Source organism: Oncorhynchus mykiss, chromosome 9 (genome assembly GCF_057628025.1).
Source record: "Oncorhynchus mykiss isolate SJ-2025 chromosome 9, ASM5762802v1, whole genome shotgun sequence".
NCBI classification, from domain to species: domain Eukaryota; kingdom Metazoa; phylum Chordata; class Actinopteri; order Salmoniformes; family Salmonidae; genus Oncorhynchus; species Oncorhynchus mykiss.
This window is the reverse complement of record NC_143030.1, coordinates 47,541,882-47,559,523: the sequence shown is the minus strand read 5'-3', so window position 1 is coordinate 47,559,523 and position 17,642 is coordinate 47,541,882. Positions and strand designations below refer to the sequence as shown.

The following is a 17,642-nucleotide window of genomic DNA, read 5'->3' as shown; positions in this document are numbered from 1 at the left end:
CCTGTACATTTCTCCTCTGCCAAGATAATCCATCCCCCTGACAGGTGTGGCATATCAAGAAGCTGATTAAACAGCATGATCATTACACAGGTGCCCCTTGTGCTGGGGACAATAAAAGGCCACTCTAAAATGTGCAATTTTGTCACACAACACAAATGTCTCAAGTTTTGAGGGAGCGTGCAATTGGTATGGTGACTGCAGGAATGTCCACTTGAGCTCTTGCCAGATAATTTTATGTTAATTTGACTACCATAAGCCAACCTCCGTCATTTTAGAGAATTTGGCAGTACGTCCAACCGGCCTCAGAACCGCAGACCATGTGTAACCCCGCCAACCCAGGACCTCAACATCTGACTTCTTCAACTGCGGGATTGTCTGAGACCCACCACCCAGACAGCTGATGAAACTGTGGGTTTGCACAACGAAATCATTTTTGCACAAACCGTCTCAGGGAAGCTGAGTGCTCTCTTCGCCCTCACCAGGGTCTTGACCTGATTGCAGTTCGGCCTCATAACAGACTTCAGTGGGAAAATGTTCACCTTTAATGGCCACTGGCACGCTGGAGAAGTGTGCTCTTCACGGATGAATACTGGTTTCAGCTGACTGGGCAGATGGCAGACAGCGTGTATGGCATCATGTGGGCGAGCGCTTTGCTGATGTCAAAGTTGTGAACAGAGTGCCCCATGGTGGCGGTGAGGTTATGGTATGGGCAGGAATAAGCTACGGACAATGAACACAATTGCATTTTAGCGAATGCAATTTAAATACAGATACCGTGACGAGATCCGGAGGCCCATTGTCATGCCATTCATCCACCGCCATAACCTCATGTTTCAGCATGATAATGTATGGCCCCATGTCGCAAGGATCTGTACACAATTCCTGGAAGCTGAAAATGTCCCAGTTCTTCCATGGTCTGCATACTCACCAGACATGTCACCCATTGAGCATGTTTCGGATGCTCTGGATAGACATGTACAACAGCGTGTTCCAATTCCCACCAAACTCCAGCTATTTCGCATAGCCATTGAAGAGGAGTGGGACAACATTCCACAGGCCACAATCAACACCCTGATCAACTCTATGTGAAGGAGATGTACATGAGGCAAATGGTGGTCACACCAGATACGGACTGGTTTTCTGATCCACGGACCATTTTTTAAAAAGGCATCTGTGACCCAAAAGATGCATATCTGTATTCCGAATCATGTGAAATCTATAGATTAGTGCCTAATGAATTTATTTCAATTGACTGATTTCCTTATATGAACTGTAACACAGTAAAATATTTTCATGTGGCATTTAAATTTCTTCAGTGTATTTTAATTTGATGCTATCCCACATGCTGGAGATGAAATCATCATACCTGTACATATTTTCTTGAATATGACCAAAGTATAAAAAAACTTGAATATCTTTCTAATGGTTCTTCAGAGAATTAATGTGTTATACTGTATATCCTCATTCATCATCATTGTTGATGAGCAACCTGAAAACAACGCTCTAGTCAGCCTATTCATATAATCAAATCCCTGTTCTCACACATGGCCGTTCCACACTAGGGCCATCTGGGTGCTTTGGCTTATGCTCCATTTCCTTAGCCTTGTGTTTCTTTGCCTGTGCTTAGCGCCGCTGATCCTCCATAAATTCAGCAAATTCAATAAGGGTCTCAGCATACATCTAACCTACCCTAGCGCTGCCACCCTCGCGAGCACACTATCTGACCTCCAAAGGAAAGCAAATGTGTCAGAGCACTGAGATCATTAGCGATCAGGGAATATCTTACTAACTGGGAGCAGCATCCTGACTTTTACCATGCTAAAAAAAAAGGTGTGTTTTGGTAAAATTGCATTGACATTGGGGGGGGGGGGGGGGGGGGGGGGCATGTGCTGTGCTCACTAATGCCAGTTACTGCATATGCAGCCATGACTAAAGAGCTCCAGTACATATCCTTGAGCCAAGAGCAGAGGCAGCTGTGGCCTGGTGATTTCATCTGAGAGAGTGGGAGGTGAGAACAGGCAGAGTGGAGGGACAAGGACAGTGTGTGTCATGTGTGTGGGTAACACAGTGAGTAACAAGCACTACTCTTAACTGAAAGACAATACAGGCATTGCTGTCTAAATGTCTACCCAGAGACGTGTCTTATTTTTGCCGTTTGAGCTGACGCAAATAGTTACGCTGCATTTGCACAGGCAGCCCAATTCTAAAATTTTGCCCAATTATTGGTAAAATAGCTGATGTGAATGGTCAAAAGTCCAATTAGTGAGAAAAAAATATCAGCATTGGACTTTATTTTATAAACGCAGCCATAACGTCAGGACAAGTATAAAAGGAAAGTGTACATTTTCAGTTGTTGATCTGAAGTCATAGGAATGCAGCTACACCATCTAGTGGTGTTATGGTTGTACTAAAATTAATTTTAGTACAACTACATTTTGCGTCAGGTAAATTTTCATTACATTTTCCAGAACAATACATCTGATTAAAACATTTACTTATATTGTTTTTGCTGGCTGCAAACCTTCACATTTTATCAAATGTAATAATGTTACGTGAAAAAACAGAACTGTGTTTACTTTGGCTATCAGAGCTACATGAAAAAGTAAAATGACTAACTACACAAAGGATATTTTCCAACTGCTTCACACAAAAATAGGTTAAAAGCATGGAGAGCGGATTCATGGTACTGCTTGCTTGCCGTGAATTGCAGGACAACAAAATGGGAGCGACGGAATGTAATCATTCACATTTAAGAAAAAGCAGGCAGATTGAAAATCAACATGCACCTGGACAGTGTGGGGGTAAACTAATTCATACCTTATTTTAAGACAAGAATATACAGCACTACTTGCAAGAAGTGTGGAAGAACTGCACTTACCGGTAATTGTAAGTGCAACTGAAAACATATTAGTATAAAAGTATAAGTACACCTATTAATTACATTACTTTCCACCAACAGGGCTTGAAGCTCAATGGCTGTTTTACACAGGCAGTCTAATTCTGATCTTTTGCCCAATTGTCGTCAAAAGAGCTGACCCGACTGGCCAAAAGACCAATAAGTGGGAAAATATCAGAATTTATCTGCCTGTGTACACAGCCTACAAACTTTTGAAATCTCAAACATTGAGAAAATTGACAAACTGAAAACAGTGCACTACAGATATACACCGAGTGAACAAAACATTAAGAACATTCCTAATATTGAGTTGCACCCCTCAATTCGTCGGTGCAGGTACTCTACAAGATGTCAAACACGTTCCACAGGGATGATGGCCCATGTTGACTCCATTGCTTCCCACTGTTGTGTTAAGTTTGCTGGGTGGCGTTTGGGTGGTGGACCATTCTTGATATAGAGCGGAAACTGTTGCGCATAAAACACTGGCAGCTACTACCATACCCCGTTCAAAGGCACTTAAATCTTTTGTCCTGCCCATTCATCCGCTGAATGGCACACAAACACATCTCAATTGTTTCAAGGCTTAAAAAAGTATTTCTTTAACCTGTCTCCTCCCCTTCATGACACGAATAAGGGATCATAGCTTTCACCAGGTTAGTCTGTCATGGAAAGAGCAGGTGTTGTTAATGTTTTGTACACGCAGTGTATAATCTCTGAAGAAATCTTTAAAAACACAGATTTGTGAATGTAGATCATATTGTTCATTGTTTCACTAAAATCGTTTACCAACGTACTAGATATGGTGATTTATTTTTTATGACCCCAAACATATATCAGTTTTGATATCACCCATGCGCCAATGTGGCTTAAAAAGTTAATGAAAGTAAAATAAAAGTAGACAAATATAAATTCATGTAAACGCTGTACAACTTTCAGAATTCCCCAAAATATATGATGTGTCTGTTCTAGCTTTGACGTTCCGCTTCCAATCTATATCAGAAGAGATACTTTCGACATGTGTCAGATCCACACCTGCACTCCACCCGAATCCGCTTTTTGGGAGAGCTAGGGAGTCCCGCTAAACTGAAATTTGAGTCCATCCTTGTGCTCTCTGCATCAACTGGATCAACTGCAACGACAATGTCAAGAGCCAAATTCAGCCAAGATAGCCAACACAACTGAGAAACGTGTCATGGTTCTCACCTGCACCACATAATTGCCAAACTGTTTAACAAGCCAAATATGAAAAGCAGTATTGCCCAAGCATCAAACACTAAAAAGCAAAAACAAAGTTTAATGTTGGAATTTCCAGTGCTCACTGATTCCATTGCATTATACAATTTCAAGGTGTGTTACTAAAAAGACAAGAGGGTTTACCCAATTGCACTTGCCTACCTAGCCCTGAAAAGGACTGAGTAGGTAATTTGACACATTTGGTGTCCACTGCCCACACCCACCTATGTAGTTAGTCAATGTAGCTAGTAAAGTTAACGGCAATTTCTACTAGCAGCAATGGGTGATGGCAAAATGACTGAGCCCATTCATTTTCAATGGAAGGAAAATGACACGCCTAAATGAGCCAGGTGAAATGTGCAAATCAAAGAAAGCGATGCACATATGTTTTGGAAAGCTGGACTCCAGCGATAGAGGCAAGATTGACAATTGATGCTCACAATAGCGTCCTGCCGGTGCTGTATCGGAGGTTGATAAATTCACTACCTATCACGCTGTGGGCCTGCTGCTCGAAAGAAACACCTACATGGTGATCAACTGTTGAAAATCAAGTGACTTTCAGTTGATACCAACTGTTAGTCACTTTCAGTAACAGCATCTGTATTATCTACCTTTAAAGGGATACTGCAGGATTCTGTTTTTTTCACTTACCCTGTCAAATTAACTTGTGGATACCGTTTATAGGTCTTTGAGTGTAGTATGAAGAAAGTTAGAGCTGGTTTCTTGAGCCAATGCAAACTAGCGTTAGCGCAATGACTTCAAAGTACACAGGTACGGTAGCATACGCTATCAGAGACAAAAAATATGGTACCCAGGAGTTAATCCGACTCTGGGTAAAAAAAGAAAAACGGCTTCATTGCCAATATCTCTCAGTATCCCTTTAAAGTTTAAAATGTCACATTGGGGTCATATTAGGCAGTGGAACATTACACTTACTTTGCATCTTGTAGTCAAAAGTGAGCTCTTCTCCTGCCCTGATGGAGCGTGTTGAAAATAATGCTATCCTCGGGAGCCTCTCATCCAGGTTGTCTATAAACACATTGTATACTTGCAGGTTGGGGTTGCACTGCAAAACAGAGAGAAGACAACTTAAAGGTAAACAATTTAAGAAAGGTCCAATGTAGCAGTTCTCAATATCAAATATTTTCTGGGTAACAATTAAGTATCTCACTGTGATTGTTTTCAATAAAAACGGTAAAAAATACACCAAAATAGTTTCTTAGCAAAGGGCAATTTCTCAAGCAATAATTTAGTGAAGACTTTCTGGGAGTGGTCTGAGTTGGGAGGGGAAAACTGATAATTAGCCGTTATTGGCAGAGTGGTTTAGAACGCTTTCTTATTGGTTTATTAAACTAATTTACCACACGGTGTTGTCAGCATGGAAGGCCAAAACTCGATCCCACCAAACACCTTTTACACTAAAAGGGCATTAATAATAATTTTCACTGTATTATTCCAACCTCAGTGTGGAAATGTATATAAAAACACAAAAATGCCCATTTTTACTGCACTGGGCCTTTAAGGTCAAAGCATATCTACAGCAATCAATGCTATATTTCAGAATAGCCGAAAGCTTATAATACATTTCAGAAACACAATTATACTATGATTTTCATTGAGGAAATATATATATATATATATATATATATATATATATATATATATATATATATATATATATATATATATATATATATTTGTTCACTATAAATCTTATTCAGTTAGAAAAATTTGGTGCACTTCTTGTTCCGTATGCAAAAGCATATTACACTGCAATACTAGAACACGTCCATGGGAACTCAAGTGGCATTTTTAACAGCTTCTATTCTGCTGTGTCTACGATGCGTCTGCTTTCACTTGCACATAGAATACCAAAATATACTACTACCGCAAGGTACGACATTGGGCTTTGGCTATTCTGCAGGTATGTTTATTGAAAGGTTAACTCGTATGATAATGTGCCACTCACACTGTGGTTGACAAAGTGGGAGATGTTGCCATGGTTAGCGGCATCCACCGTATAAACGTCCTCCACGTAGTCCAGGTCAAACAGGTAGGTGGCGCCTTGCCGGTCATACAGGTGTCCTCTCTTCTCCGCCTCATCCGATGTGATGATCTGACGGAGGCAGACGAACACACCACTTTAGCAACTGCTCACAAACACCCTGAATGGAAAGTTAAAGTAAGCTTCTGTTAAAAAAGCAGACTCCGACACAAACATTTGTCTAATGTCCTTTGTCCGTTACTCTAATCCAGGCGTCTGAGACTGTGGGCCACCCTTCAGACACCCCCCCCCCATTGCAACTATTTACAGTGCCTTGCGAAAGTATTCGGCCCCCTTGAACTTTGCGACCTTTTGCCACATTTCAGGCTTCAAACATAAAGATATAAAACTGTATTTTTTTGTGAAGAATCAACAACAAGTGGGACACAATCATGAAGTGGAACGACATTTATTGGATATTTCAAACTTTTAACAAATCAAAAACGGAAAAATTGGGCATGCAAAATTATTCAGCCCCTTTACTTTCAGTGCAGCAAACTCTCTCCAGAAGTTCAGTGAGGATCTCTGAATGATCCAATGTTGACCTAAATGACTAATGATGATAAATACAATCCACCTGTGTGTAATCAAGTCTCCGTATAAATGCACCTGCACTGTGATAGTCTCAGAGGTCCGTTAAAAGCGCAGAGAGCATCATGAAGAACAAGGAACACACCAGGCAGGTCCGAGATACTGTTGTGAAAAAGTTTAAAGCCGTATTTGGATACAAAAAGATTTCCCAAGCTTTAAACATCCCAAGGAGCACTGTGCAAGTGATAATATTGAAATGGAAGGAGTATCAGACCACTGCAAATCTACCAAGACCTGGCCGTCCCTCTAAACTTTCAGCTCATATACAAGGAGAAGACTGATCAGAGATGCAGCCAAGAGGCCCATGATCACTCTGGATGAACTGCAGAGATCTACAGCAGAGGTGGGAGACTGTCCATAGGACAACAATCAGTCGTATATTGCACAAATCTGGCCTTTATGGAAGAGTGGCAAGAAGAAAGCCATTTCTTAAAGATATCCATAAAAAGTGTCGTTTAAAGTTTGCCACAAGCCACCTGGGAGACACACCAAACATGTGGAAGAAGGTGCTCTGGTCAGATGAAACCAAAATTGAACTTTTTGGCAACAATGCAAAACGTTATGTTTGGCGTAAAAGCAACACAGCTCATCACACTGAACACACCATCCCCACTGTCAAACATGGTGGTGGCAGCATCATGGTTTGGGCCTGCTTTTCTTCAGCAGGGACAGGGAAGATGGTTAAAATTGATGGGAAGATGGATGGAGCCAAATACAGGACCATTCTGGAAGAAAACCTGATGGAGTCTGCAAAAGACCTGAGACTGGGACGGAGATTAGTCTTCCAACAAGACAATGATCCAAAACATAAAGCAAAATCTACAATGGAATGGTTCAAAAATAAACATATCCAGGTGTTAGAATGGCCAAGTCAAAGTCCAGACCTGAATCCAATCGAGAATCTGTGGAAAGAACTGAAAACTGCGGTTCACAAATGCTCTCCATCCAACCTCACTGAGCTCGAGCTGTTTTGCAAGGAGGAATGGGAAAAAATGTCAGTCTCTCGATGTGCAAAACTGAGAGACATACCCCAAGCGACTTACAGCTGTAATCGCAGCAAAAGGTGGCGCTACAAAGTATTAACTTAAGGGGCTGAATAATTTTGCACGCCCAATTTTTCAGTTTTTGATTTGTTAAAAAAGTTTGAAATATCCAATAAATGTCGTTCCACTTCATGATTGTGTCCCACTTGTTGTTGATTCTTCACAAAAAAAATACAGTTTTATATCTTTATGTTTGAAGCCTGAAATGTGGCAAAAGGTCGCAAAGTTCAAGGGGGCCGAATACTTTCGCAAGGCACTGTATTTTTCAGTTGTAAATAGTTGTAATGAATCTGTTAGGGAACCACTATTTTTGGCCACTCCATCCACTCTTTATAATAGCTAGCTATCTGATTTATTTTCCATTCTATTACAAGGCATGTCATTGCCCCTTTAAGACATCTGTTACGCAGTTGCACCAAACTTATTTTTTTTACTGCGCCACAAGTGTAATTTTAGGAGTTGAGAAATAAACATTGTTGCACTGGAAAGCTGGGATCAATTTTTGTTATTTTTTTTAATGTAGCAATCAAAACTTATTTTAAATGACAAATGTATAAATAACCTAATAAACCCTTAAAAATATATTAAATGCTAGTGCTTCCCTAGGGAGGCCCGCCTCACACTTTAATCCAATTTCTTTTTGTGACAGAATAGCTAATTCTGGTAAACGCAGCGGACATGATCGGCCAATACTTTTTACCCCAAATATTGGCCAATACTTTATACTACTTACCTCTCCAACATACTCCATGACAAAGGTGTTCTTTTTGATGTGCTGTAGTGCACGCACGCCCCAGCCTCGGCCATTCCCAGTCTTGAAGATGCACAGGTCGAACTGAATGCCCTTCTGGACCAAGCGGTTGGAGCAGTCAGGCCCGCAGCTACAGCGTGCGTTACACTCGTAGATGGGCTCCCCAGCCCGCACTCGCACCTGGCCCTTGTCACTGTAGGCCAGGCGGTGGAGGGAGGCCCCGGGGCAGCAGCCGCCAACCGGATCACTAAAGCAGTCCTTACACTCACAGCCGACGGCCATCTCGTTGAGCACGATGCCCTCGCCCACCTTATAGTTAGTGATGTAGGTGAAGTCCCTGGGCGGACCGTCCAGGTCCACCTCATTCAGGACAAAGATGCGCCCCGGGTGGTTACGAGTCTTGTTCAGGTCGGCTTCCCAGCACTGGAGCCTCTTGCGGAGCTTGGCTTTCTGCACCAGGGTCCAGGCCACGTCCTTGTCCAGCCGCTTGGGGCAGGTGGTGCGTCTCTTCTTCTGCCTCAGCTCGTGCTCCATGTCCTCGTGGAACTGCGTCATTAGCTTCCTGCACTTGAGGTTTTTACGGGGCTCCCAGGTGTTGCTCGACTCGGGGTAGCCCTTCCATTTAACCAGGTAGGACTCCTGCTCCTGATTCACAAAAGGAGATATGACTTGGGTTGCATATTATGGCACAAAATATTAAACATTTTATACATTATGCACGCATATAGTCCATTCGAAAAGTATTCAGACTCCTTGACTTCTTCCATATTGTTATGCTACAGCCTTATTCTAAAATGGATGGAATTGGTCTTATTCCTCAATCTACACACAAGATCTCATATTGAAAAAGCAAAACCAGATTTTTAGAATTGTTTGCAAATTCATAAAATAAAAAAACTGAAATCACATTTACATAAGTATTCAGACCCTTTACTCAGTACTTTGTTGGAACACCTTTGGCAGCGATTACAGCCTCGAGTCTTCTTTTAGCGTCGTACCGAAGCCTGGCACACCTGTATTTGGGGAGTTTCTCCCAATCTTCTCTGCAGATCCTCTCAAGCTTTGTCAGGTTTGATGGGGAGTGATGCTGCAGAGCTAAACTCAGCAAAAAAAAAACGTCCGCTCACTGTCAAGTGTTTATTTTGAGCAAACTTAACGTGTAAAGTCAGCCCCCACCCTCCGATCCAACAGTTCCCAGACGTGCTTAATGGGATTGAGATCCGGGCTCTTCGCTGGCCATGGCAGAACACTGACATTCCTGTCTAGCAGGAAATCACACACAGAGCGAGCAGTACGGCTGGTGGCATTGTCATGCTGGAGGGTCACGTCAGGATGAGCCTGCAGGAAGGGTACCACATGACGGAGGATGTCTTCCCTGTAACGCACAGCATTGAGATTGCCTGCAATGACAACAAGCTCAGTCCGATGATGCTGTGACACACTGCCCCAGACCATGACGGACCCTCCACCTCCAAATTGATCCCGCTCCAGAATACAGGCCTCGGTGTAACGCTCATTCCGTCGACAATAAAAACAAATCTGATCATCGCCCCCGGTGAGACAGAACCGCAAATCATCAGTGAAGAGCACTTTTTGCCAGTCCTGTCTGGTCCAGCGACAGTGGGTTTGTGCCCATAGGAGACATTGTTGCCGGTGATGTTTGGTGAGGACCTGCCTTACAACAGGCCTACAAGCCCTCAGTCCAGCCTCTCTCAGCCCATTGCGGACAGTCTGAGCACTGAGAGGGATTGTGCGTTCCTGGTGTAACTCGGGCAGTTGTTGTTGACATCCTGTACCTGTCCTGCAGGTGTGTGATGTTCCGATCCTGTGAAGGTGTTGTTACACGTGGTCTGCCACTGCGAGGACGATCAGCTGTCCCTTCTGTTTCCCTGTAGCGCTGTCTTAGGTGTCTCACAGTACGGACATTGCAATTTATTGCCCTGTCCACATCTGCCGTCCTAATGCATCCTTGCAGCATGCCTAAGGCACGTTCACGCAGATGAGCAGGGACCCTGGGCATCTTTCTTTTGGTGTTTTTCAGTCAGTTGAAAGATCTCTTTAGTGTCCTATGTTTTCATAACTGTGACCTTAATTGCCTACCGTCTGTAAGCTGTTAGTGTCTTAACGACTGTTCCACAGGTGCATGTTCATTAATTGTTTATGGCTCATTGAACAAGCATGGGAAACAGTGTTTAAACCATTTACAATGAAGATCTGTGAAGTTATTTGGATTTTTACGAATTCTTTGAGACAGGGTCCTGAAAAGGGGGCGTTTCTTTTTTTGCCAAGTCTATTTTCAGGTGTTTGATCAGTTTCAAGTCCGGGCACTGGGTACTTTGCTCCTTTCCTCTTTCCCTCAATCCTGACTAGTCTCCTAATCCCTGCTGCTGAAAAACATCCCCATGGGATGATGCTCCCACCTATATGCTTCACCGCAGGGATGGTGCCAGATTTCCTCCAGACATGACACTTGGCATTCAGGCCAAAGAGTTCAATCTTGGTTTCATCAGACCAGAAAATGTTATCTCTCGTGTTCTGAGAGTCCGTTAGGTGCCTTTTGGCAAACTCCAAGCAGGCTGTCATATGCCTTTCACTGATGAGTGGCTTCAGTCTGGCCACTCTACCATAAAAAGGCCTGATTGGTGGAGTGGTGCAGAGCTGGTAGTCCTTCGGGAAGGCTCTCCCATCTCAACAGATGAACTCTTGAGCTCTGTCAGAGTGACCATTGGGTTCTTGGTTACCTCCCTGACCAAGGTAACTTTCCCCCGATTTCCCTGAGCTGGCCGCCCAGCCAAAATGAGCAGAGTATTCGTGGTTCCAAACTTCTTCCATTTAAGAATGAGGAGACCACTGTGTTCTTAGGGACCTTCAATGCTGCAGAAATGTTTTGGTACCCTTCCCCAGATCTGTGCTGCTCTACAGACAATTCCTTCAACCTCATGGCTTGGTTTTTGCGCTGACATGCACTGTCAACTGTGAGACTTTAAATTGAAAGTTGTGAGCCTTTCCAAACCATGTCCAATTAATTGAATTTACCACAGGTGGACTCCCAATCAAGTTGTAGAAACATCTCAAGGATGATCAATGGAAACAGAAGGCACCTGAGCTTACCCGATTGAGTCTCATAGCAAAGGGTCTGAATACTTACAAAAATAAAGTCTTTTGTTTTTTAATACATTTGCAAAAAAATAATCTAGAAATGTGTTTTCTCTTTGTCATTATGGGGTATTGTGTGTAGATTTACTTGTTTTATTATTTTATCCATTTTAGAATAAGGTTGTAACCTAACAAAATGTGGAAAAAGTCAAGAGCAGGGAGGCAAACTGGTGAGGACCCAAAAAGGTGACGTTTTTGCACCGAAACATGCAAAACATGACAGCTTTGCACACTCTTGGCATTCTCTCAACCAGCTTATTGAGGTAGTCACCTGGAATGCATTTCAATTAACAGGTGTGCCTTGTTAAAAGTTAATTTGTGGAATTTCTTTGCTTCTGAATGCATTTCAGCCTATCAGTTGTGTTGTGACAAGGTAGGTGTGGTATACAGAAGATAGCCCTATTTGGTAAAAGATCAAGTCTATATTATGGCAAGAACATATGAAATAAGCAATGAGAAATGACAGACCATTACTTTAAGACATGAATGTCAGTCAATCAGGAACATTTCAAGAACTTGGAAAGTTTCAAGTGCAGTCGCAAAAACCATCAAGTGCTATGATGAAACTGGCTCTCATGAGGACCGCCACAGGAAAGGAAGACCCAGAGTTACATCTGCTGCAGAGGATAAGTTCACTATAGTCAACTGCACCTCCGATTGCAGCCCAAATAAATGATTCACAGTTCAAGAAACAGACATATTTCAACATCAACTGTTCAGAAAAGACTGCATGAATAAGGCCTTCGTGGTTGAATAGCTGCAAAGAAACCACTACTAAAGGACACCAATAAGAAGAGACTTGCTTGGGCCAAGAAATACGAGCAATGGACATTAGACCGGTGGAAATCTGTCCTTTGGTCTGATGAGTCCAAATTTGAGATTTTTGGTTCCAACCTCTGTCTTTGTGAGATGCAGAGTAGGTAAACGGATGATCTCTGCATGTGCGGTTCCCACCGTGAAATATAGTGGAGGAGGTTTGATGGAGCTGGCTGGTGATACTGTGATTTATTTAGAATTCAAGGCACCTTTAAAAAGAATGGCTACCAGAGCATTCTGCAGCAATACGCTATCCCATCTGGTTTGCACTTAGTGGGACTATCATTTGTTTTTCAACAGGACAACGGCCCAACACTCCTCCGGGCTGTGTAAGGGCTATTTGACCAAGAAGAAGAGTGATGGAGTGCTGCATCAGAACACCCGACCTCAACCCAATTGAGATGGTTTGGGATGAGTTAGACCGCAAAGTGAAGGAAAAGCAGCCAACAAGTGCTCAGCATATGTGGGAACTCCTTCAAGACTGATGGAAAAGCATTCCATGTGAAGGTGGTTGAGAGAATGCCAAGAGTGTGCAAAGCAGTCATCAAGGCAAAGGGTGGCTACTTTGAAGAATATAAAATATATTTTGATTTGCTTAACATGATTCCATATGTGTTACTTGTTTTGATGTCCACTAGCAGCAAATTGGAGATTCAAGTCGTTGTTCGCTAGAAGAGTGATGTTTCAGCATATGTAAATATGCCTATTGTATTTCTTTGCAGCGCACATAATTTTAGATTTTCAAAATTGATAAAATCTTAAATCTAGCGCAAAGGCATTTTAGAAGCATTGCCTCTATAGCTAATACCAGACACTCACTCATTCTTTATCGCAGTCTTCTAAACTCCATTTAATGCCAAGATGTTTATATTTATTTTAGATTATGCTTTTTGTGACGTGGATCATAATTACAGTTAGTCTATCAGGTCATCATGACGTTACGTGGAAAATACAATTAATGGGACACAGAATTAAATGTAAATCACACGTAAAAATGTGACTTGTTATTTTTTGGTATTTGTATTTAATTTCTTTCACTAGCAAATACGAGTGAACTGCTGGCAATTTAGAGCCCACTGAATGTCCATTTTATGTTCGCTAACTTTAGCATTAAACAATCAGTGTTTACCTTTCCACAACACAGTGTCGAAAAGGGATTAGGCCATGTTTACGTACAGCTGACAGTCAGCAAACTCAGCATCACAACAAACAGGAGGGGCAGACACGGGGTAACTATGTTGAATAATGATGTATTCATCTCCATGTCTGTTGACACAAACTCCATACATGTCTGTGTGTTGCAGCTCGAGAATCAGGATGTTAGATTTACTCAATGAATATCAGGCCCTATTCATTTCTGCGCACTTTTAACTCAGATCTTGTTACCTGCGTACATGGACTAATTTTGTAGTTGGTACACAAAATGTCTTGACAGATCTGAAAGTGCTTTTTGCATTTACAGTTACCCAAGTTGCTAACAGTTGGTTAGCCAAAGATGTACTGTTAAGGAGTGTAGGCTAACCGACTCCTTTAATGTCCAAGGACCTTTATACAGTGCCTTGCGAAAGTATTCGGCCCCCTTGAACTTTGCGACCTTTTGCCACATTTCAGGCTTCAAACATAAAGATATAAAAGTGTATTTTTTTTGTGAAGAATCAACAACAAGTGGGACACAATCATGAAGTGGAACAACATTTATTGGATATTTCAAACTTTTTTAACACATCAAAAACTGAAAAATTGGGCGTGCAAAATTATTCAGCCCCCTTAAGTTAATACTTTGTAGCGCCACCTTTTTCTGCGATTACAGCTGTAAGTCGCTTGGGGTATGTCTCTATCAGTTTTGCACATCGAGAGACTGACATTTTTTCCCCATTCCTCCTTGCAAAACAGCTCGAGCTCAGTGAGGTTGGATGGAGAGCATTTGTGAACAGCAGTTTTCAGTTCTTTCCACAGATTCTCGATTGGATTCAGGTCTGGACTTTGACTTGGCCATTCTAACACCTGGATATGTTTATTTTTGAACCATTCCATTGTAGATTTTGCTTTATGTTTTGGATCATTGTCTTCTTGGAAGACAAATCTCGTCGTTCCACTTCATGATTGTGTCCCACTTGTTGTTGATTCTTCACAAAAAAAATACAGTTTTATATCTTTATGTTTGAAGCCTGAAATGTGGCAAAAGGTCGCAAAGTTCAAGGGGGCCGAATTCTTTCGCAAGGCACTGTATATGTTATGTTCAAAGGTAAACTGGGTCTGGCAGCCAAAACAGCTAAGTACTCCATCTAAATGTGAAACAATTCTCAATTGCGATACTGTTCTAGAACCATAAAGCCCTCTACTTTCATGACACATCAAAATAGTTTATAAAATATATACATATTGTACACTGTTTTAACACAGTTGCAGCCAACAGGACATCACTTTTCTGGCATCCTTATCCCATTACACCCAGGTGTTCAGAGACCCTGGATAGCTAATTAAAACAGGTTGGAAATATGACCGTGTGGTGGGCCGTGTTAAAAGGTAAATAGTAATTAGTAGACAGAGCGTCGGGACAGCATGTGGGAATATCCCCCGGACTGCAGATATGTTAATAGACGGTATATGTTTAGTATTAGGCTACCGTCTATGAATGGGCTAACAGTTGGCCACACACAAACACAGATTAGGGCTGGGAATTGCCATGGAACTCTCAATACAATATTATCACGATACTTAGGTGCCGATACGATATGTATTGCGATTCGATATTGTTATTTTATTGCGATACAATGTTCCAAACATATTACTCACCATATGTCTGCTGCAGAGGGACAAGAGAGAGACATGATAACAATGAGTTTTGCTCAGTCATGGCAATAAGTGTTGAAAACAAATTGGCTCCCTGTTTAAAAAGAAGATTGAGAACAAAGAAAAATACTGGTGTTTTGGTGCAGGTACAGCCAACTAGCACAGAAATAATATTGCAATGTTGTCAAAATGATATCAAAAATAATATCCTGATTTGTAACTATCGATTTTTTCCCTCATCACTAATAGAGATCCTATTAAATGACATCATTATATGGTCACATGCCTGTAGCTGTAAATTCTGGCTGATGATCTGTTTCCATGGACTGCTTTATGGACTGTGGCTTTTAAAAAAACAAAAGTTTAAATTAATCACCAACTGAAGGTTGCAATTCTTGAGATAACTCCAGGACTTGCCTCAGCCTTCATAGTCCCTTAGAGAATGAATTCACTCACCTTAGACTTCTTGTAGTCACAGAGGTACTCAACCTCATAGTCATCGATGTTATGCTTGTTCACCCGTAGCTGTTTACAATGGAGTCTTTCCCTGCGGCAGATAGTCTGCAGATCGTCCAAAGACAGCTTGCAGGATACGCTACAACCTGCAATTATAGCCACCATGTTTAGCTAGCTACGTTACAAATAAACGAGAAAAAAATACATTCAGCTTGAGTATTCTTATTTGTAATTGCAGGCACTGCCAGACAGTTCCACAATAAAGACAGTTTGAAGACAGGCAGAAACGGCTCATCCAATTGAAATCCCTGATATCGCTTGTAGGCGATGTCATGGCGAAGGTAGCTAGTTAAGCTCATGCGCAGAAACACGTCACCGGGTCTAACGGTTGTTTCATGCCGAACTGCGCGAAAAATGAAAGCGTGTAAGTGTCACGAGATTGGATTAATAAAATGTTCAACCACTTAAGACATTCATTCGAATCTAGGTTGTGTCTTTAGATTGAGACAATGAACTACTAAGGAAGAATTATTCACTTCTCAAACCCCAGCCTGGTCTACTTGGTCGGTTTCGCTAGCGTCCCTGGAAGTCTCGCGATGTTGCGCCTCTGGTTTCAGAAACTGTGGTTCTACAGAAAAAGGTCTGTTTTGGCGCGCTAATTGATGTTTGCAAGCAAGTAGGGCTGTCAGAAAAACACGAGAATTTTCATAAAATTGACGCGTCCTAATGACACACAGCTTGCTAACTAGCTAGTTCTTGGGCTACTTTAGTTAACTAGTAGTTACTCCATATCCGCTTGCATTCGTTTGGCTTTTTAAAAGTTAACTGTATCAACTTCAAGCTGTTAGTACTACTAAAAAAAAGAGCACACAATCCACATGTGCAGATAGTTCTGCCTACTCAAACATTGTTCTTGCTTTAACCTGGCTAGGTATTCTACGACAAGCGTGTGATAAAGGTCGCGGAATTATGTGTAATATTTTACATTTCAAATAGCAACAACATGCAAGAAACACAACACATATAAGTATTAACTTCCCACTCTCCTTACCTTCCAACTCTTCCGCCATGTTTACTGCGCCGCCAAAATTGAACAATCCTTCGATTGGGGGAAAAGACTTTCGAGGAAGCAGCTGTTCTATGCCGTTGATTGGATGCAGAATATTCTAGCGGTATTTCTATTGGAGCAGAAAAAGTTCTGCGACTGCAAAACTTTGCAAATATGTAATCGTTTTGCAAGGTATGGAAAAAATAATACTCATTCACACATGTTCAGCGAATATTGGGGGAAAAAATAAAGCATATCCTTATTTATTAATTAAATAATTTGAAATGTGTAACACTAGAGGGTGCAGTAGACACCATTTCAAAATTGGCTCTACTACATGCATGGGAGTTGCAAATCAAATTGTATTGGTCATGTACACATTGTTCGATGTAATTGCAAGAGTAGCGAATCGCTTGTGCTTCTAGTTCCGATAGTGCAGCAATATATAACAAGTAATCTAACAATTCCACAACAATTATCTAATATACACAAATCTAAGTAAAGGAATGGAATAGGAATATATAAATATATGGATGAGCAATGACTGAGCGGCTTAGGCAAGATGCAATAGAAGGAATAAAATATACATATGAGATGAATAATGCAATATAAGTCAACATTATTAAAGTGGCTAGTGATACATTTATTAAAGTGGCCAATGATTTCAAGTCTGTACGTAGGCAGCAGCCTCTCTGTTAGTGATGGCTGTTTAACAGGCAGTGGCTCAGGTGGTTGTTGTCCTTGAAGATCTTTTTGTCCTTCCTGTGACATCGGGTGCTCTAGGTGTTCTGGAGGGCAGGTAGTTTGCCCCCGGT

The 17,642-nt window shown here is 41.7% G+C and overlaps 1 protein-coding gene across 1 annotated transcript; it reads right to left on the bottom strand.

Moving 5' to 3' along the window:
* Window positions 1-2,274: 2,274 nt before the first annotated feature.
* On the bottom strand, window positions 2,275-16,936 carry LOC149981234 (histone-lysine N-methyltransferase SUV39H1-like). The gene is made up of 6 exons (XM_021615780.3): window positions 16,831-16,936; window positions 15,780-15,925; window positions 8,541-9,203; window positions 6,099-6,245; window positions 5,066-5,195; window positions 2,275-4,025 (listed from the first exon to the last, which is right to left on the bottom strand). Exons 1-6 carry the CDS (start codon window positions 16,847-16,849, stop codon window positions 3,892-3,894), a joined length of 1,239 nt encoding a protein of 412 aa, XP_021471455.3. The 5' UTR covers window positions 16,850-16,936; the 3' UTR covers window positions 2,275-3,891.
* Between the last annotated feature and the right edge of the window lie 706 nt (window positions 16,937-17,642).